At 42.3% G+C, this 22,202-nt stretch overlaps 1 protein-coding gene and 1 long non-coding RNA gene across 10 annotated transcripts in view; one reads left to right on the top strand and one right to left on the bottom strand.

The window, feature by feature from the left end:
* The window catches only part of TACC2 (transforming acidic coiled-coil containing protein 2), a 295,989-nt gene that overhangs the window by 112,835 nt on the left and 160,952 nt on the right, over positions 1 to 22,202 (top strand). For all 9 annotated transcript variants that reach the window (XM_077455365.1, XM_077455362.1, XM_077455366.1 and 6 more), the window contains exons 4-5: positions 12,654 to 12,799; positions 16,898 to 17,032. In XM_077455365.1, the coding sequence (XP_077311491.1) occupies positions 12,654 to 12,799; positions 16,898 to 17,032 (281 nt within the window). The remainder of the gene's footprint in view (positions 1 to 12,653; positions 12,800 to 16,897; positions 17,033 to 22,202) is intronic.
* Positions 1 to 22,202, bottom strand: part of LOC143930783 (uncharacterized) — a 93,663-nt gene that overhangs the window by 65,679 nt on the left and 5,782 nt on the right. Inside the window, exon 2 of the long non-coding RNA XR_013262828.1 lies at positions 19,600 to 19,759. This is a non-coding gene — a long non-coding RNA (uncharacterized LOC143930783). The remainder of the gene's footprint in view (positions 1 to 19,599; positions 19,760 to 22,202) is intronic.

Below are 22,202 nucleotides of genomic sequence, written 5' to 3'. Positions count from 1 at the left end.
ATATAACCTTTTTTAGCCAGCGATTCCCTACTCCATAAGAATGATCATAGCGGCTGTTCCGCTACTTAATCGTTCTTACGGGAGGCAAAAGGGGACCTCCCGCTGCCCTCCGGTGCTTCTACCGACTCGCCAATACGATCAAAGCCAGAATCGTTTTTTTTTTGTTTTTTTTATTTCAGGCTTCCCAGTCTAGAGGTGAGATGTGGGGTCTTATTGACCCCATATCTCACTGTAAAGAGGACCTGTCATGCCATATTCCTATTACAAGGGATGTTTACATTCCTTGTAATAGGAATAAAAGTGATCAAAAAATTTATTTTTGGGAAAAAAGTGTCAAACTAAAATAAATAAAGTAAAATGAACAATAAAAAAAAAAAATTTGAAAGCACCCCTGTCCCTGTGTGCTCGCATGCAGAAGTGAACACATACGTAAGTCCCGCCCACATATGAAAACGGTGTTCAAACCACACATGTGAGGTATCGCTGCGAACTTTAGAGCGAGAGCAATAATTTTGGCCCTAGACCTCCTCTGTAACTCAAAACATGTAACCAGTAAAAAATTTTAAAGCGTCACCTATGGGGATTTTTAAGTAGCGACGCTTGGTGCGATTCCACGAGTGTGTGCAATTTTGAAGGGTGTTAGGTATCTATTTACTCGGCGTAACTTCATCTTTCACATTATGCAAAAACATTGGGCTAACTTTACTGTTTTTTTTTTTAAAGCACGAAAAAAAAAACACGTTTGAAAAATTGCTGCTCAAATACCGTGTGAGATAAAAAGTTGCAATGATGTATTTTCTAGGGTCTTTGCTAAGAAAACATAAATAATGTTTTGGGGTTCTATGTAATTTTCTAGCAAATAAATGATGGTTTTTACATGTAGGAGAGAAATGTCAGAATTGTCCTGGGTGCTCCAGAACGCCTGATGGCGCTCCCTGCATGTTGGGCCTCTGTATGTGGCTGGGCTGTGTAAAAGTCTCACACATGTGGTATCGCCGTACTCGGGAGTAATAGCAGAATGTGTTTTGGGGTGTAATTTGTGGTATGCATATGCTGTGTGAGAAATAACCTGATAATATGACAATTTTGTGAAAAAAAAAAGGAAAAAAAAATCTTGATTTTGCAAAGAATTGTGGGAAAAAATTGCAACTTAAAAAAACGCATCATGCCTCTTACTAAATACCTTGGAATGTCTTCTTTCCAAAAAGGGGTCATTTGGGGGTATTTGTACTTTTCTGGCATGTTAGGGTCTCAAGAAATTAGATAGGCCGTCAGTCCTTCAGGTGTGATCAATTTTCAGATATTGGCACCATAGCTTGTGGACTCTATAACTTTCACAAAGACCAAATAATATCCACCAATTTGTACTTATTTTTACCAAAGATATGTAGTAGTATAAATTTTGGCCAAAATTTATGAAGAAAAAATTACTAATCTGCTAAATTTTATAACAGAAACGAAGAAAAATTCATTTTTTTACAGAATTTTCGGTCTTTTTTCTTTTATAGCACAAAAAAATAAAAAACCGAGCGGTGATTAAATACCACCAAAAGAAAGCTCTATTTGTGTGAAAAAAAGGACCAAAATTTCATATAGGTCCAGTGTTGCATGACTGAGTAATTGTCATTCAAAATGTGAGAGCACCGAAAGCTGAAAATTGGTCTGGTTATTAAGGGGGTTTAAGTGCCCAGTGGTCAAGTGGTTAAATTACTGACGCCTAGTCATTCCCACCCTCACACAGCACTTCCTGCGGATGGTAGAGAGTTACAATGTTTTCCTTGCTCATTCTTGAACAAAGACAACTCTTCCATACTTAATACATAAGCAATTAAAAGCGAGGATGTCTAGAACCCCGGTATCCAGGGACATCCTGAGGGTCAAATGCAGCCCTTTGGCCTCAGCCCTCAGCAGCCCGTTGTGATTTCTCTGACTGTCTCCTTGTTGGTTAAGGATCTTGGTATTTAGTGACACAAGGATGGGGTTGTTTTACAGCTTTGAAGTGCATTAACTCCAGTGTGTTCATAATGCACAGAACATGAAAGTGTGTTTCAGTGCTGAAGAAGAGCAATTAAGCAGACAATGTAATAGGCTTTAGTAGTGTAGAAAGGAGGATTAGCTCAGTGTGATACATGTTAGGATTGCTGAGATGAGCCTCACAGCTGCTCCTCTTCTCCGGAGGTGCTAGCACCAGACAGCGATCTTCTTTATTGATGTGGGTCTGTGCACATGGCGAACGTTTTCATAGATGTTTAATTATGGCATGCCGTATCATTGTGGCATACTTATCAAAGGTCCCTGCTCAATGCACGTTTTATGTTTTGGAGATTTGTCACAGAAAACGTCCTGGATGCTGACTAATGATCATCTTCACAATAATTTTTTGGGGATGTTGCCCTCTTCTATTGTGCATTTTATTTAGTTTTTATCTCTATTTTTTTTCTTTTGTGCTCAGCTCTGTGGCTTATTGGTATCCCCCACTACCTTCAAAGGTTCAAGCCATGAGTTCAAATCCCACTGATGAAATCACCTCCTAAAAACAGGCATTGTACTCAGCAGCATGTTTTTATCTCTGTTTAAACCTGAAGTGTAGGCAAAAATATTATTGGGGCATTAGATTGGTACCCATGGTACCCATACCTCCAATGATGTGTGCCCCACTGCTGTCTGCTGCTTCTTTCTTGTTAGTAAAGCTGGCTATACGCTATTAGTTGTTTTTCTTTCAGCCTACGGGCTGAATAAAATGCTTCATCCAATTTTCCCCTTGTCTCTTTTGATTTTTACTCAGGAACTGGCCAGAGTATGCCCAGCTTTTTACATGTAAGCCGGGGCTGACAGCTTGGCTTCACCTTCTTTTTTTTTTTATTCTTTATTCATATCCCAATGCATATACATTTTCCAATAATAAAGGAGGCAGAATGTCCGAACGGCAACTGCTTCTAAATAGATGCAGCCGCTGTTTAGCAGACAATTTTCCACCCGGCTTCCATAGTTTTTTCAGTAGAAGGATGTTGTGCAAGGGGGGGTGCAATGGGCTCACCCACTAAGGGAATTTCCGACGATTCATCGGTAACCAGACAAAATGTTATTAGTGTATAGCAAGCTTTACATGCAGCCCTCCTTCATACGGTAGCAAGTGGATTTTAAAAAGGAGTGCACACAAGCAAAAGGATTTTATTATTTCATATAATAGCTATACCATAGGGATGCAACCGATACCAGTTTTTTAAGAACGAGTATGAGTAATGATACTTTTTATCAAGTACTCGTCGATATGAATAACTGGTACCTATTTTTTTTCATGAGGTGGGGAGCGGATCATAGAAAATGATGGGCTAAAATTACATTACAAAGAATTGCTGTCCGAATCACATGTGGTTTCCTGTGTGAACCCAGGCTGAAAGTCGCTATACCAAGGCTAGGTTTAGACAGGAGCGGTGTGGGAAAGCGCATATGATTTGGACAGGAATCGCACTGCATTCCTGTTCAAATCACATGCGATTCTTTTCATTGTGATTTGAGCCAATTTCTTTTGTATGGGCTCAAGTTGCACTGAAGCAAAGTTTTTGGTTTTAGTATGGGAGCATTTTCTCGAGTGCAAGTATGCATACAAATGCTTATTATCTGCATCTGTGCAACCCTATTATACCATAACAAGACTGTAGTATGCCCTGATAATGTATAATGAGAAGTTTACTTACCACTTGTCTCTCTGGAAATTGTTATTTAATTTTGGAAAGGTTCTTAAAATGCTTCTGTACATTAACAATTACACATCACAGTCATCCATAGGGTACTAAATCTTTTTAATGTGTACATGAGACGTGTGGAAGAGGAAATCTCTTAAAACGGTAGTAAACTGCTGGGTGATTTTATTTTATTTTCTGACCTGAAAGGTAATGTCATTAAGTGCTAGGATAATGTGCTAGTATGTATTGTTAAATTAAAACTAAGCCTTCCAGTGCAGCGCTGTCACCGCTGGAGGTTGCTTCCATCTTCACCCGGTCTTCCTCTCAGGTCCACGGACTGCTGACTCCAGCTGTGTGAATGGCTGGAGCCATGATGACATCACTCCCACGTATGCATGGGGGAGTCGCTGTTTTCGACACAGGACTCTAAAGGAACGGCGCAGGTGGCCGTTCCTTCAGAGAGCATGCACTTGTGATGTCATTGGCTGCGTATACCTATAGGTTAGCCTTATTATAGGTTTACCTATAGGTACAAGTCAGAGATTGGCATTTACTCCCACTTTAAATGGGCAAGAAACAGCAATAAAAGAACTAAAGCTGGGTATACACTAGTAGATTTTTGAACAAAAAATTTATTTTAGGAATGTCCATTCTATTTTTTAATGATTAGTGGGATAAAACCAGTGTTCATTTTTGACCATAGTGATAAAAAATTTCAAAGAAGCGGGATGGATTCTTTATCTCAAATGTGTTTGTGAATTTGTTTGGGAAATTACATTCATTCCAAAATTGAATGTTAAAATCAAAAGAAATTTCGAATGACACTCGCGAATGACACTTTCTTACAAAAATTGTGCAAATTTTTGTATAAATTTTCATTTAAAAATCTACTAATTATACCCAGCTTAAAGCGGAGGTCCACCCTAAAGTGGACCTTCCGCTCATCGGAACCCTCCCCCCCTCCGGCGCCACAATTGGCACCTTTCAGGGGGGAGGGGGGTGCAGATACCTGTACAGTACAGGTATCTGCACCCACTTCCGGGATAGCTCTCTGCGGAAAGGGGCGTAGATTACGCCCCTTTTCGCAAGTGCCCGCCCCTTTCCGCAAGTGCCCCGCTGCCTGCTGGGAAACACACAGATCCCAGAGACAGCGGGGACCGTCCTCATTGCGCAGCGCGACTCGCGCATGCGCAGTAGGGAACCGGGAAATGAAGCCAAAAGGCTCCATTTCCTGATTCCCATACCCAAGATGGCGGCGGCAGCACCCGAGAGACGATCTACAGATCGGCTTCGGGTGCCGACATCGCGGGCGCGCTGGACAGGTAAGTGTCACTATTTTAAAAGTCAGCAGCTGCAGTATTTGTAGCTGCTGGCTTTAAAAAAAAAAAAAAAACGCGGAGTCCCGGCGGACTCCCGCTTTAACAAAGGGTACTAAGGCCCCTTTCACAAGTTTGACAGTTTTTCAGGCAGACCTGATTGAACAGTTTATTCGCCCCCTATGGGCTGGTGGCTATAAGCGTACCCGTGTCTGTTTACACCCGCCTACCTCTGATTGGAAATGGTCGGCTACAAAAAAATGGAAGAGGATAAGTCTTCCATCTAGGGGGATTGGACCAGAGGGCAGTTGGGCGTAAAGCAGGGGTCTCTGAACTTTATAAACAATGGGCCATTTTATTGTTCTTCAGACTTCACGGGTAGCTGGACTGTGGCTAGCAAGAGTGGAAATGTTCCTGGTATCAGTGGCAGTAAATACTGCCACATTTGGTATCATTGGGAGGAATAGTGCCCCATTGTTCGTGTCAGTGGGAGCAAAGGTACAGCATTGTTGGTCTCAGTTGGAAGAATAGTGTTTCATATCAGTGGGAGAAGTAATGCCCCAAGGGCTGGATAAAGGCAAGCAAAGGGCCAAAGACAGGCCTCCAGGCCATAGTTTGGAGACCACTGGTGTAAACATAGAGTGGAGTCCCCCCATAGAGCAGAGCAGGTTCTGTCCGTGTCCTGAGTGGACACAGACCTGTTATCCTCCTGCTCTTCTTTAAGCAGCAGGGGATGAATGGACAGAGCTTTTCTTTGCAGTGTCAGGAACTGATGTTGGATAAGAAGACCTGGATCGCAGTCAATGTTCCAATTCATCCCAAAGATGTTCAGTAGGGTTGAGGTCAGGGTTCTGTGTAGGTCACTTGAGTTTCTCCACCCCAAACTCATCAAATCATATCTTTATTAAAATGGCTTTGTGCACAGAGGCACAGTCTTGCTGGAAGTTTGAAAGTGCCATTTGTCAAAAATGTTTGTCGGTTGTAGTATCAAAAGTACCCTTCACTGGAAATCCCTGAGCTCAGTAAATTTGTAGACCACATACTTTTGGCCCTATACTGTAGAAAGATGGGTCAAGCGTCCAAAACCCAATAACATAGTAGCAAAATGTCCCTGATAACAATTTTTAATGCTGGTATCTATCCCACCTGCGCATTCCATGACTACAAGCTCGTAGGCTCTACTGAACTAAACACAAAATATTTTATTAAGGAATAAGATCATCCAAAACTCTTCTTTAGCTTTGAATACGTGGTGGCAGGTTGAATCGCCTGATCCCTTATTTTAACTCTTGGAGAATCCACTGGAGAAATCTGGGCATCCCATCCACCTTCTGTTGCCATCTCATATTTTTCTTTTGCCTTATATCAGGGGTGGCCAACCAGTGGCCCGGGGGCCACATGTGGCCCGCGGAGCTCTTTGATGTGGCCCACGACCTCCTGCTCTGGAATGGCGGGTTAGCAAGCCCAGATCGCGGGATGCCAATGAGTCATACCACAGCATCGGTGTTGTGAATGAAGCTGGTGCTAGAGGAAGAAAATGGCAGCAGAGCAGAGCCCATAAGTTGTTGCTTCCTGTACAGTGCCGGCTTTTGCCACAGGCAGAGTCTATGGCAAAGTTCAGTTAACCCACAGGATAGACACAGGTGCACTACCCTGCACCCGCGGTGTGGGTAATCAGTGCGGAAGCAGTTCAGGCCCTTTTCACACGATCGGCCCTACCCAATCGGACCTTTTGTCCGTTTACTCTGGCCTGCTTCCAATCCAGTCCTAAAAATCCTATTAAAAAAAATAAATAAATAGAAGGGAGTTCGCCCCCTTCCATCTGGGTGGATCAGAGGGCCTATAAAGTAGTCGTGACCTGTCATCCACCCGCTCCGCTCATTGTGGCCCATGACTGGTTACCAAGCTGCTTAAGTGGCCCTCGCTCTTAAAAAGGTTGGGCACCCCTGCCTTATATTATGGAAAATGCTGCAGCAGGAGGATTGAGACTGGAGCAAGAGTGCTGAGCCGGTATCTACAGATAGGAGAGATATTAGAGACCAGTGGAGAATTAAATGCATTTAGCAAGCCATACCTGAAATACGTATTATGTATATTCCCTAAGCTTACAATATGCACCCTCCCAGCCACAGTGATAGGGTTAACTGAACTGTAAATACTTGCCAACATAGTGTTAAAAACCCCCAGTGTAAAATCTGAAATGGATCCAAGGAAAGGGCAAGATTTCATATTTGGACAAGGGCAGAAGTTAGTGAAGTGTCAGCATCTGGTTACATAGAGTATTACATTGAGTCATCTTCTAGGATACAAGAGCGTGGGAAGGACAAACAATCCCACAATACGGCCTTTATTACTGGGACCTACTCCACTCATGAAGTGCTGGGTCTTGTGGCTGCGTCCAGCATTGCCTTGGAATTTTCAATCTCTTCAGCAGAGTCTGTTCTATCGCAGTAGCGTGGTATTCATTTAGACAAATCCCTTAAACAGATCCCCATATCACCTACATTGCATAAGGTATACTCAGGTTCTAAGCCAAATAGCTGCTATATAGAACCCCATGAAAGCTATGAATAGGGATGAAATGTAGCTTAATGCCTAGTTACACTTGAATAATTTCCTGTACTCATATGTCATTAGGAGTTGTGGTATTAAACAAAGATGTATTATATTGCAGCTTACCAAATCTTACATGTGGTGGCTACACTAGTTTTCTTTTTTAGGATTGCATTCCTTCATTGTCATCTTGTGCTCCTGCCAGTAAGTCTGTTATTTTTCATCTTCCTTTAACAAACCAAGTTGTCCAACAAAAGTACCAGTTAAGCCTCGTACACACGATCGGATTTTCTGCAGACAAAACCTCTGACTTTTGTCTGAAGGACGTTGGTCAGGAACTTGTCTTGCAAACAAACGGCAAGGAATTGTCGGCCAACAGACACGAACGTAGTAACGTACTACGTGTTTTTTCAGCTCTTTAGCGCCGCCCTTTGCGCTCCTTCTGTTAATTTCGTGTTTGTATAAGTTTGGTGAGTGTTGATTCGCGCTTTTCATTTTACGCTTTTCAGTTTGTTTCTGAATGGCCGTTCATCAATCAGCCGTGTTGCGGAATCAGAAGAGATAACGTGTTATTTAATATTGGCCTTGGAGTTTTTGCTTTGACCCAAGTCCAGTCCAAGAACAGGAGGAGGAGGATTTCTTGGACCAAAAATTGGTTGCTTTATTAATCGTGACCAATTATGTCATATGCCTTTGCTGCGGGAGCTCTAGGAGAATAATCCAGATGTTTTTCAGAATTATCTCCGGATGACGGACCCCTGCTTTTACCAACTCTTGGCCTTGTTGACCACTTATATTAAGAAGCAGGACACATGCATGAGGCTTTTATTTTATTTTTTGGTTGAATAACAAGGGACACCAACATAGTTGTATCTTTGATCTTAAAAACTACGGGATAATGGTGATGTGGTAACCTGCACCAAAAAAAAAAATAACACGCATAATAATTATATTATTAATAATAATAATAATAATAATAATAATAATAATATTATTCTTGATATCACTAGAAAAAAAAGCCTTTGAAAATTTGTTTGCAATAACTCCACCAGTATCACCAGCAAAGCAGCTTCATTATTATCCCATTAAAGAAGAAGAGAATATGCGCTGCATTCCAAGATTTCATAATTTGCCACATCACGAATGTTAGTTCTCCATTACCAACCACTTCTGGCTCATCCTTGCTTCCGAGCATGTGTGTTTTGTACTTTGGACTTTTGTCCGACGGACTTGTGTACACACGCTCTGAAAATTCAACAAAACAACAGACATTTGTCTGTGGAAAATTTTAACGCCTGCCATCCAACATTTGTCCTCAGAAAATCCGACAATTGTTCGATGGAAGCGTACAAACGGTCGGATGTTCCACCAACAGCCTGTCATCACACAATTCCCTTCGGAAAATCCGACCGTGTGTACGAGGCTTTAGAGTGTTGAGAACTGTTAGATCTGGAGTTCAGTTTTATTTTCTTTGGCAAGTGCGTCCAAATCTACTAGTGTTGCTAACACTATTGTTTCCACAGATATACAGTGCTGCTGTCCGAAGGTGTCTCCATTTCTCCTCCATCCAGGATGGAGACACCCTCAGACTGGAAATGTATTACTGGCCAGGTCATCAGGTGAATATTATGGAAAAAAGCCTAATGCCCTGTACACACGGTCAGACTTTCCGACGGAAAATGTGTTCTCTTGGAACTTGGTGAAGCCTAGACATGACATCAGATATACTGTACTTGAATAAATGTTGTGTTTGTGAATGCAAGCATAATGTCCTTTTTATTTTCGCACTGTAAGTGCGAAAATAAACTTTGTCTTTAGTTGTACTTTAAACAATCTTATTGGTTGAACTGTGTTGTATTTTCTTTTCCTGCAAAATGTAAAAAAAGTACCTTTAAGAAACAGTTTAATAAAATTTAAACATGCTCTATTGATGTTACTTCACGTGTATTATATTGCAGTTATCTTTGTCAAAAACAATTGTCATGTCCAGGAAATGCCTTTACAGCAATACTTCCCCTTTAACTCCATATTCCAAATCTATATTATTTCCTAGATTACTTTACAGTGTGGGAAGTGAGTGAATGGGGCCACATACAACAAAAACCCTGATGGGGTTCTAACCTTTCCGTCTGAGTATTATTAGCATCAGTGGCGGCTGGTAAAGTTTTAGGATGCGGGGTCACAAGACCCTGCTCTTCCTTTTTGACCCCTTCCACTCCTCATAAGCCCCACCACCACAGAATCCACCCACTATGTCCCCTGAATTCCACCCATATTGTCAGGAGTATACAGCTTGGCATCACAGGACAGAGTATACAGCCCCAGAATCACAGAACAGAGTATACAGCTCAGCATCACAGGAAAGAATATATAGCTCATCCTCACAGATCATGGTACATAGCTCAGCATTACAGATACGGTTTATAGGGCAGCATTACAGACCAGAGTATATAGGACTAGGGCCGAAACAACTAATTGATTAATCGACAACTAATCGATTATGAAATTAATCGATTACTATTTTCATAATCGATTAATCGGCCACTAACATAATGGGGTTAAAAAAAAAACTAAAATTAGCCCTTTATAATACAAAAAGAGCAAATCGCTACTGTAAATATTACTTTCACAGTCCCATAGTAGAAAATGAACCCCTTACAGTGGCGATTATTTGCTCTTTTTGTACTAATTTTAGTTTTTTTAACCCCATTATGTTACTAAACATCTCAGGCCTGGGTCACATCTATGTGTTTTTTTGGCGCTTTTTGTAGAAACGCACTACAGTTCATTTACATGGTTTCCTATGGGACACGTTCACATCCATGCTGCGTATTTGGAAAAGACAAGGACTTTTTTTTAACGCAAAACGGTGCTATTTTGTTTTTTTGGTTCAATACACTTCAATGGAGAAGCTGCAGAAAAGCATGTAATAATGCATTTTTGCGGCAATTTGTGTTTTTTAATCTGCCCAACAACAAATTGGCCAAAAATTAATAAGTTTAAAAATGCAAATCACAGCAAAACTACCTTTTTTTAATTTATTTTAAGGTTATTAACCGATTAATCGATTAATTAAAACAATAATCGGCCAACTAATCGATTATGAAAATAATCGTTAGTTGCAGCCCTATATAGGACAGCATTACAGACCAGGGTATATAGGGCAGCATTACAGACCAGGCAGCATTACAGTCAAGGGTATATAGGGCAGCATTACAGATCAGGGTATATAGGTGCCAGAAACCATGAATCGGACTGAGACAGAAGTACAGTTAAATCACACTTGTTTAATAATAAAAGTAAATAGAACAAACGTAGTCAAAACATAGCCAAAGTTCGGTAACGGGAACGGATAGTCAGACAAGCCAGAAAGTCAGGAAGCCAGAGTTAAGCATAGTGGAACAGCAAGCAGGATCTGGAGCCAGAAGGAATGTCAGCCAAGCAAGTCTTTAACAGGGACGCAGGAGATCATCTGGGTTGGATGGCTTAAGTAGGCAGGACTGACGAGCAGGATATCATCAACAGGTGAGTCATTGTGGAGGGATAGGAGCTGGCAATTAGCTGACAGATGAGTGGCCAGCTCAGAGGAAGGAAGGGCTGAGCGCAGCCCTGACAATAGGGCAGCATTGCAGACCAGGGTATATAGGGCAACATTACAGACCAGGGTATATAGGACAGCATTATGTATCAGGGTATATAGGGCAGCATTACAGACCAGGCAGCGTTACAGACCAGGGTAAATAGGGCAGCATTACAGACCAGGCATTATTACCCCCTGCACGGTGCTCACAAGACTGGTGTACATCTGGCTCGCGACAATAGTGGCACTGGCAGCAACCCCCCACAGCGCTTACAAGACTGGCAGTACAACTGGCTCGTGTGAGCTGGCTGCACCCCCCCCCCCCCGTAGGTCCAGCATTTACCAGGCTGTGGAGAAGATCCTGCTGTGCCTCCACTCTCCTCTCTTTCACAGTGTGGGCAGCAGCGATGGAGGTGTCAACTCCTCAAGCTTCCTTCGCTTGCCAAAGCGCCGCTAGGCATACAATAGGAAGGCCTGGCACTTTGGCCAATCAGGCAACAGGTCTCACTGACCTGCCTCCTGATTGGCGGGGAGGCACTGAAGTGTGAAAAATAGCGAAAAATAAATTTGCTATGGTCACACAATTGGGTGGGATCAGGGCGCATTCTCTGCGCCCCGAGTCCACCCTTTTTTGAAGCCTATTAGAGCCTCTGGCCTTTGGCTCTAATCACGTGCTTCAGAAAGCACCCCCCCACCCACCCCCACCATCCATGTGTCTGGCATCTTGGGGCCGGGTGCATGGATAGGGAGGCGGCTGCAGCGATGGGGGGGGGGGGGCGGCGCCCATGCGCCCTCAATGCACGGGCCGCCATTAATTATTATCCTACTGATGCTGATAATAGTTACAGTGGCTTCGAAGGAGTGGCTTCGTAAGAAGCATTTAAAGGTCCTGGAGTGGCCTAGCCAGTCTCCACATCTCAACCCCATAGAAAACCTTTGGAGGGAGTTGAAAGTCCGTGTTGCCCGGCGACAGCCCCAAAACATCGCTGCTCTAGAGGAGATCTGAATGGAGGACATGGAGGCCAACATACCAGAAACAGTGTGTGACAACCTTGACTTACAGAAAACGTTTGACCTCTGTCATTGCCAACAAAGGATATATAACAAAGTATTGAGATGAACTTTTGATATTGAAAAAATACTTATTTTCCACCATAATTTGCAAATAAATTATTTCAAAAATCGAACAGATGTGATTGTCAGGATTTGTTTCCAACTTTTGTATCTCATAGTTGAGATATACCTATGATGACAATTACAGACTCCTCTCATCTTTTTAAGTGGGAGAACTTGCACAATTGGTGGCTGACAAAATACTTTTTTGCCCCATTGTACTTGTTAAATAATAACAGCTACATTACAGCCTTCATAGCCAGCACTGCTGGTGTCATTTCTAGTTTTGGCACATTTAATCGGACCTGAACTTTTTGTGACATTGCTGTAGTTGGTAATTGATTGTGACTCACATTACTTTGAAGAGATATACTGTCTTCAACTACTGCACATTTCTAATTTCAGGAGTTTCATCCGTCATTGGAAACCCTCCCCGTGCTTTATCCTCAATGGGATGCTAACAGTCAACAAGCTGCACCACAGCAGAGGGTGGAATCAAATTTTCCATCATTGTTTTCTAACGACCTGACGGAAGAACCTGCACATCCCAGGTAATTATTGCAGGGCAATTTTTACTATGGATATGTCTTTGATATGTGTTTCACTTAAAATAGATTGTTATTTTTTATTTTTTAAAACTACCCAATTCAGTAGGAAAATAAAAATGCTTCATTACTGTGAGATTCTTGCTAATGCCCATGTATTGATTATGTCATTCTGAACTGCATCCAGACTAGTTCTCAAAGAATACTTTTATACTTTAAATCTGAACTCCGGCACGGAAATTTTCATTTAAATATACTCACAAAGGATACAAATCCACTTTGTGTGCACCAATCCAGATATTACATTGTGAAAGTAGCAGTGACATCATCACTGTGCTGTGTATAGCCTGTATAGATACACATTAAAGGTAGGGCATCCTACCTACAACCCACCCACTGATAGCTGTCCTATACTCCTTGCTACTTCATTTGACCATTGGAAATACCCGGTACCTCCAGGAATGCAATCACTTTTTTAGATGACAGTTTTCTAAACAGATCCTTCAATTCTTTAATAATTTTGTTAGGGACACATCCGGTAGGTGCCGACAGGGTCCCTAAAATCTTGGGGGGGGGGTAGATAGGTTGGCCTGATCATGTGACCACTCTAATCGTCTGTCACAATGGTCACATTATTGGGAGCCAGACAGTGGCGGCCCATCCATAGGGGGCGCCCGGGCGCCGCCCCCCCTTCTGTGTAGTCACAAAAAAAAAATAATAAAAAAAAAATGTAAAAAAAAAAAAAAAGGTTTAAAACTGCCCCTTTAAAAAAAAAAAGTTCTTTAAGGAAGTGCACTGTGTTCGAGCGCCGGACACAGTGCACTATGGGAACCGCCACGTCAATGCAATCATGAGATTGCAGACGTGGTCCTTCATTTGTGAGCGTTTAGCCCGCCTTGGGGGGCGCTTTCTGAAGCGCTGAGTAGTTTCCGCCCGGCGCTGTAGTATGTATTATTACGGCTGGGCAGTTTGATTGACATCTGAGTTGACTCAGATGTCACTTCCTGTCTTCTCTCTCCCATTGCACCCGAGAGAGGAAACAGGAAGTAAGAGGAGTAGAGCACACCGCAGGAGAGGAACGGAGAAGACCGGAGAGGAGCACACGGTCATCAAGGTAAGTGCTGATGTTGTGCTCCCATGGAGAAGGGGGGTGGAGTCTACTACAAATATCCAATATCAAGTATAGGCAGTGCAGTGATCTTCTATAAGGCTATCTATAACTCGGTGTAAATGATTTGTTCTTATATATAATTGTGTATATGCTGCATCCTTATATAAAACTGTATCATCTGTGTTTATGTAACCTTACATATGTCTGCAAAGTCTATGGCCACTGCCAGGCAGTAACTTTCCTCTGGGCACCAGACAGACTCAGTGCTGGAGAGTCTTCACCTGTATTCATTACCACTGGACCAAAGTTATACCTTCTATGAGCCAACATCCGTTCCTACTGTAAATGACCAAAGATATATAACCCATCTACTGTCCTATATCTGTTTCTGCTATTGTTTAAATACACATCTAATATGTGTGTGTGAGATTAGTATATATCGGCTCCTATCACAGTCTGCGTGTGTTTTGAAGACTTATAATGTCATACCTGTGGCCCATAATCATAGTATGATCTCATACTACTACACAGAATGTGCAGCCTGGTATATGATGTGCAGAGCCCTGTGTATAATGTGCAGCCTGGTATATGATGTGCAGAGCCCTGTGTATATGATGTGCAGAGCCCTGTGTATATGATGTGCAGAGCCCTGTGTATATGATGTGCAGAGCCCTGTGTATATGATGTGCAGAGCCCAGTGTATAATGTGCAGCCTGGTATGTGATGTGCAGAGCACGGTGTATATAATGTGCAGCCTGGTATATGATGTGCAGAGCCCGGTGTATAATGTGCAGCCTGGTATATGATGTGCAGAGCCCTGTGTATAATGTGCAGCCTGGTATATGATGTGCAGAGCCCTGTGTATATGATGTGCAGAGCCCTGTGTATATGATGTGCAGAGCCCTGTGTATATGATGTGCAGAGCCCAGTGTATAATGTGCAGCCTGGTATGTGATGTGCAGAGCACGGTGTATATAATGTGCAGCCTGGTATATGATGTGCAGAGCCCGGTGTATAATGTGCAGCCTGGTATATGATGTGCAGAGCCCGGTGTATAATGTGCAGCCTGGTATATGATGTGGATTCTATAAGGGGTGTGGCTTATGAGAAGTGGGATGGGCCAACTATGGAGGGGCGGGGTCTTGCGCTCCCCCATCCTAAAACTTCACCAGCCGCCACTGGAGCCAGATCTGTCGACATTCAAGACTGGCAGTACAACTGGCAGTACAACTGGCTTGTGTGAGTTGTCTGCAGCCCTTATCCCCCTCCCGGGATATTACATTGTGAAAGTCGCAGTGACATCATCACTTTGCTGTGTATAGCCTGTATAGATACACATTAAAGGTAGGGCTTCTCCCTACAACCCACCCACTGATATCTGTCCTATACTCCTTGCTACTTCATTTGACCATTGGAAATACTCGGTACCTCCAGGAATTGGGCAACACATGATCTTCTCCGAAAATGCAGTGCTTAGTATAATCATCCTAATCTCCAGGCCCAAAGATTGTTACTTGGGGAAGGTAAGAAGGGCATTAACACTGTGATAGCTCTGACACAGAATAAGGCTAGCCATACACAGGGCTGAATGAGAGAAATCACTTGATCTCTCCATCCAGGCTCCATCCAGTACCCAATGAGTGACTACATCTGACTGAATGCAATCACTTTTTTAGATGAGAGTTTTCTAAACAGATCCTTCAATTCTTCAATAATTTTGTTGAGCCGGTAGGTGCAGACAGGGTTCCTAAAAGCTAGGGGGTGGGGGGTGAGGGGAGAGAGGCAGGTGGGTCAGCCTGATCATGTGACCACTCTAATTGGCTGTCACAATGGTCACATTATTGGGAGCCAGACCTGTCGACATTCAATCATTAGTAGATACCAGGAGCTGTCACTGGGCTAGGAGCACATAGTGAACGCACTGCCAGCACAGAAACCTCGGCCACTTGTTAAAGTGGTTGTAAACCCTCCCCTACAACTTTGTCCCATATAAATCAGCATAACATACCCTAATGAACATTGCTTGTAGATATCTCCTTACTTGCTTAGTATTGTTGTAATCCTTTTTGTTCTTTAGAATGATGTCACTGAGCATGCCCAGATCTCCCCTGATTTACGACACACTCTCTATGTCTTATCTATCTGTTATCAGGAACTTTCAGCAGGCTGCTAATCATTCAGAGCTTCCTCCTACACACCATGTAACCTCACATACACTGTAAACCAGGGAATGGGACAGCAGTACTGCAGTCTTATCAGCTGAAGCTGATAGGACTCATACAGGCAAACACTAGATAATCAGCACAAGTAAATACTATGAAATAAACAAGTCAGCTATGAACAGGGAAGCAGGGTTGTCATAGAAACGTTGGATTGAGAAGGAGGCTTAGTTAACAGTACAGGAAGTGCTCAATGTAAGGGCGGAAATACACTCCACTGTGGACTCAGAAAACAATACTTAAGATGGCGCTGCCTAACCCCTGGAAACAAGATTTTTAAGGTTTCTTTAAACAGTAAGTAATATGCGATTTGGGCTGGATTACAGTGGCTATAGTTTGATAATTACTTATTATAATGGACTAAATGAAAAGAAGCATCAGAGTGGGAGAGTTTACTTCCTCTTTAAAGCCCACCTTCTATGCCATAGTAGATATGTGTTACGTGGGCACCAAGAGGTGAAGTAGTCATTTTAATGGCCAGCATACTGTGATGAATCCAACATACACAATTCTATACTGAGAACTGTCCAAGAAAATATGTAAACCTTTACAAGGGATCACTAATTTTTTCCATTGAATTCTGCATGTTCATGGGTCTACTGTTTGTCAGGTCATGACCATCTCTAATTTGACACCTTGTTGAGGACACATCAAGTCTCTAGGTGACAGGCCTTGTAATCAGTTTTACATGGAATATATTAGTAATTATTCCACAATGTTGTTTCAGCCTGAACCCCTATTTCCCTGTGTTCAGTGATGTCTTTTCTTTCCCAGGAGTGTTGACGTCTCGCTGCAGCGTGGAGTTTGGGAGGAAGGACAGCTGCTTCCTGCCCTTCCGCAGACTGAACTTTATATAGAGAGGCAAGAATATAAAGAATCTGGGAGCAGCTCACAGCCTGGCACCATCAGGTATCATTATTATATGCTTGGCTTGTAACACAGCTCTCGGGTGACTTGGATTTCTCACATTTTACCAGCTGTGAGCGTGGAATGAATTGTGTAAAAGCAGCTTTTATTATTTATTATTACAGATCTGAGTATTTAGCCTGAGCTTGTCCTCTTGTTTAGTGCATGCTGGGCATGCTTGCAGTGAGTGTGCTTCTGGGTGTTAAGTCATGCTAAGCGGTCATGTACAAACCTGTGGAATTCCTTCTCAGCATCATTAATCCAGGATTATTGCTAACTCCGGACACAAATACTACAAAACAATGTATATGCAGTATACCATTCTTTTACATAATTAATATTTATTATTGTTACATTGGTCAGTTTATTTAGTAGGATCATGCAAGGCACAATACATATAGAAACTAATCACATTCCAATTTGCTGAAGTGCAATCAATGAAATATGGATTTTGTTTGATGGCTACATGGTGCCACACTTTGCCCATTATTCTTCTCCTCACTAACAGGATGAGTTTAGCTGCTTAGGCAATTTTAGTCAGTCATCATCCATTACCACTACAGGTGCCAAATAGTTCCACATGCCTCATGCAAGAAATACATATTCTACTTATCCTATGCTTCTGGAATTTTGATACCAACGCTGGACTTTCCACAAATGTGGGCCTATTATTGAGTAAACCTTTGGCCAGGCTATGGATCAGCCTTCCTCAACCTTTTCAACACAGAGGAACCCTTGAAATAGTTCTTCAGTCTCGAGGAACCCCTGCTAAAAATTAGAAATCTACAACTCATGATACATTAGTGTGATGGTCAGTGGGAAGAATGGTCCTTACACTTGTGGTCATTGGGAAGAATTACCTCCTTACAGATAGCTAAAAAAGAAAAAAAAAGATTAATGGTGTCGGTGGGAACTTATCTGAGAGGCAGAAATTACCCAATGCTGAAGGAACCCCTAGCAACCTCTGGAGGAACCCTGGTTGAAAATCACTGCTATGGATGTTTAATTTTTTATTTAAAGATTCCTTATAAGTAGTAAATGAACGTTAAGGTTGAATATATTATTTTTATTAACAATTTTCAAAGTATTACAAAGACAATCCAGGTTTATAAAGTAAAAGGTACATGAAAACTAATATCAGAAGAATAAATGCAATGCACTGAAATATTACTCAAAGAGGATCTGTTTTCCTAAAAGGGTAATGTGATCAATAGACACATTATTATTAGGAATAGGGGCGAGCAAAAAGACTGTGAAAGGTAAATTCAATAACAGAATTCCCTACTTCCCTAAGAAACAATGTCCCAGGAGGGGTCCTTAATGTATATACAGTCAGTGCAATAACAAGTGACCCAAGATAAAGGGTGCGTAATAACATTCATGGAAATAAGAGACATTGGGGGGTTATTTACTAAAGGAAAATCCACTTTGCACTGTAAGTGCACTTGGAAGTAAAAGCGGGAGTAAACCCGCAGATGTTTTTTTTGTTTTTTTTCTACCTTTCTACCTTACAACGAGGCCCCGACATCTGGTCCGATCCACCCAGAGGGAGCTGACATGCTCCCTATGCGTTTCTTCCGGGTATCGCGGCTCCGGCGCTGTGAGTGGCCGGAGCCGCGATATCGTCACTCCCGCGCATGCGCGCGGGAGATTTCATCCCGGCCGTGTCCGGCCACTGCCGGGCTTTCAGCCGAGAACCCCTTTGTGCGCATGCGCCGCTGCAGTCAGCGGCACATACCGAGGGGAATATCTCCTAAACCGTACAGGTTTAGGAGATATTTTTTTTACCTACAGGTAAGCCTTATTATAGGCTTTTCTGTAGGTAAAAGTTAAAAAAATTAGTATACAACCACTTTAAGTTGCTGTAGATCCGAGGGGGACATGCAAGGAAAATAAAAAACAGCATGTTAGCTTGCACATGATTGGATGATAAAATCAGAAGAGCTTACCCTCATTTTAGATCTACCCCTTAGATTTAGAGCGACTGCACTTCCGAGTGCACTTTCCCTGCAAAGTGGATTTGCATTTCATAAATAACCCCCATTGGGTCATTAGACAGAGAAAAACATCAGAACAGAAGGAAAAGAATAGAAGAAAGAGGAAGTGAGGCCTGGTAGCTGTGACAAGTTCCCTCGATAGTAAATGAACATTAAAACGATCCCTTTACACTTGTGTTGGGTTGTGAAAGGCGATCCACGATGGATCGCTTTTTACAGAGTGACATAGTAGCGGCTGACCAGTATTGAAGAGGCAATACCGTTGGCTCCTGAATTTAACAGCTGAATGGCCTTAAATAAGAATAATGTTGTAAACCTGAGCCTAGTATTTGGCTCGCGGTTGGAGCGCAGCCCCATTAACTTCAAAGGGTTGCGTTTCGTGGTGTTATTACCCACCAAAACCAATGTGTGTGTGGGTGGGTGGGTAATTTTTGCTGTGCAAAACATCATATATAACCCTGTCTGGCTGCCTTTGCAGCTTAAGAAGGGAGGGGTTGAGAGTTGGTAAAAAATGCAGCATAGCACTTATATTTACTGCCTCCCAACCACAAGTATAAACTAAGCCTTACTGACCTCTGTAGCTGCAGGCACTGTGAATCAATTCATTGTTAAAGGTCACAGCAGGGACTGTTGAGGTCATTCTGTCAGCAGCTGAGTTCATCCTGCCGCCCTCTCCCAGTAGTGACTCTGCAGCCTTCCAGTCTTCTGATCTCCAATGTAAACAGAGACGGTGCTTTGGAAAGGAGTAGAGAGAGTTGAGCTGCTGGCAGAATTATTTCATTAGACAGCACAGACCATTACAATTTGCAACTTTGCTAACTCAGAACAAGTACTCTCCATGTTGCAGTAAACTGAATTCTACATACCTACATGCCGCTGCCTACACAGAATATCAGATAGGTTCCCTCATTTTTCCTATATATTATGTAGTGCTGCACATACAGAACTATTAGTGGGAGCTAATCCACCAAGATTGCTATAAAAAAATATGCAGAATTTACATTACTTGTATGATAGTGTGCATGCATGTTAAATTCATTTGAACAACAATAAATGGAGACTTTACTGAACTGTTTGCAATATAACTAATTCATTTTTGCTGCTTGAGGTCCCTTGTGTTGAGGTTTGAGACTCGTTTACATTCTTTGCATGCTGAGCTAACAGGGGTGACTTGTAAATTTCCCTTTGGTTGCTGTGCTTGCCTTGATTTCATCTGTTTGGCTGGAGTCCATTGCTGTCCTTTCTTTCTGGTTGGCAGTGTCCACAATACAGGTTATATTTATATCACGGGTAACTGGATATTATTTTATATATATATATATATATATATATATATATATATATATATATATATATACATGAACTTCCCATTTTATGCATTGATTACTTGTCTGCATACACAATCAAGTGTTTTTATACACAGGGAATGTAAAGTGTTCAGGAGTATAAAAAAAAAAAAATTTCATTGCATAAACATATTTTGAGATTTACCCCTTCCAGGCAGTTGATAATGAATGTCTTCTTCTTTATATACTGTTTAGAAAGTTCAGATCTGTTAGGAGATTTTCTCTTCCCTGTTAGCACTGCAGTTAAGTCTGGGCATACAGCCATGACAGCTGATTGGAGGAAAGGCACACACCCCCTCTCCTCATAGGTAGAGACTTTCAGAACTGCATGTTAAATTGTTCAGCTCTGTGCTAATCTAGTTATAGCATCCTTCCCAACACAAAACTCCAGCTGCTTTTATCATATGTGACAGAGAACTTGTCAGAAGTTATCAGGATGATAACAGAAGAACAGAGCAGGAGACAGCTATGGGGCATAGTGCTTTGAAGAGAGATAAGAAAACACTGCAGATATATGTGCCCAGCTCAAATTTCATGAATCGGGTCTACATCCACTTTAATTCAAAGGGGTAAAACTGCTTCAGAATTTCTAGTGCTGTCCTACCTCATTGGTCTCCAAACTTTCTAAACAAAGGGTCAGTTTATTGTGCTTCAGACTTCAGAGGGGGGGGGGGGTGACCATTGGGAGTAGAAAATGCCCTGGCATCAGTGGGAGTAAACAATGTCCCATCTTTGGTATTGGGGGAATTATTAGTGCCCCATCGTTGGTGTCAGTGGGAAGAATAGTGTCCCATTGTTGGTGTCAGGGGAAGGAATAGTGCCCCATCATTGGTGTCGTGGAAGGAATAGTGCCCCATTATTGGTATCAGTGGAAGAATAGTGCCCCAAGGGCCACACAAAGGCAGGCAAACAGCCGCATTCGACCCCCAGCCCGCAGTTTGGAGACCACTGTCCTACATCATAAATTTCTCATAATAAACCCATATATTAACCACTTCCCACCCGGCCAATGCATATATACGGCCGGGTGGGAGCCGTCTACTCCTGATAGGCCGTTCAGGAACGTCCTTCAGAAGTAGCGGGATGACGCGCGCGCGTGCCCGCGCAGCGGCGCGATCCCGATGTGCTCGTGTCACCCGGACACGGCACACCTCAGATCGGCAGGAGGGCTCTGTGATTGGCCCTCCTGATCACATGAGGGCCGTGTCCAATCACGGCCGTCATGTGATGTAAACAAACAGCCGGTTGCTAGGCAATCGGCTCTCCTCTCATCACACGGAAGTCATCGCTGAGGAGAGGAGAGCAGAACGCTGCAGCCGGCTGATGATCAGTGAGTATGAGCTGTTTTTTACAGCTTTTTACTCACTGATCACCAGTCTAGTGTCAACACACAACACACCACACAGTACAAACACAGTCCCCACATATGTCCCCAAAACACACATGTCCCCAAAACATACATGTCCCCAAATAATAAAAACACATGTCCCCAATAATAAAAACATGTCCCCCACATATGTCCCACTAAAATCACATGTCCCAATGATTATCTGCACACATATGTACGTGATCACCTGCACACATATGTACATGATCATTTGCGTACATATGTCCCTGATCACACAAACCAATTATTATACACTTAACGGAATTTTTTTTACCAAAAACATGTAGCAGAATACATTTTGGCTTAAATTTATGACAAAATTTGATTTTATTGGATTTCTTTTCAAATAGAAAAAAGAAAATATTGTTTTTTTTCCAAATTTCCGCTTTTTTTGCGCTTATATCGCAAAAAATAAAAAACGGAGTCGTGAATAAATAACACCA

The sequence above is a fragment of the Lithobates pipiens genome, unplaced genomic scaffold (genome assembly GCF_037356315.1).
Source record: "Lithobates pipiens isolate NorthernLeopardFrog02 unplaced genomic scaffold, aLitPip1_a1.2 Scaffold_25, whole genome shotgun sequence".
NCBI lineage: Eukaryota > Metazoa > Chordata > Amphibia > Anura > Ranidae > Lithobates > Lithobates pipiens.
This window is presented reverse-complemented; position numbering and strand designations above follow the sequence as displayed.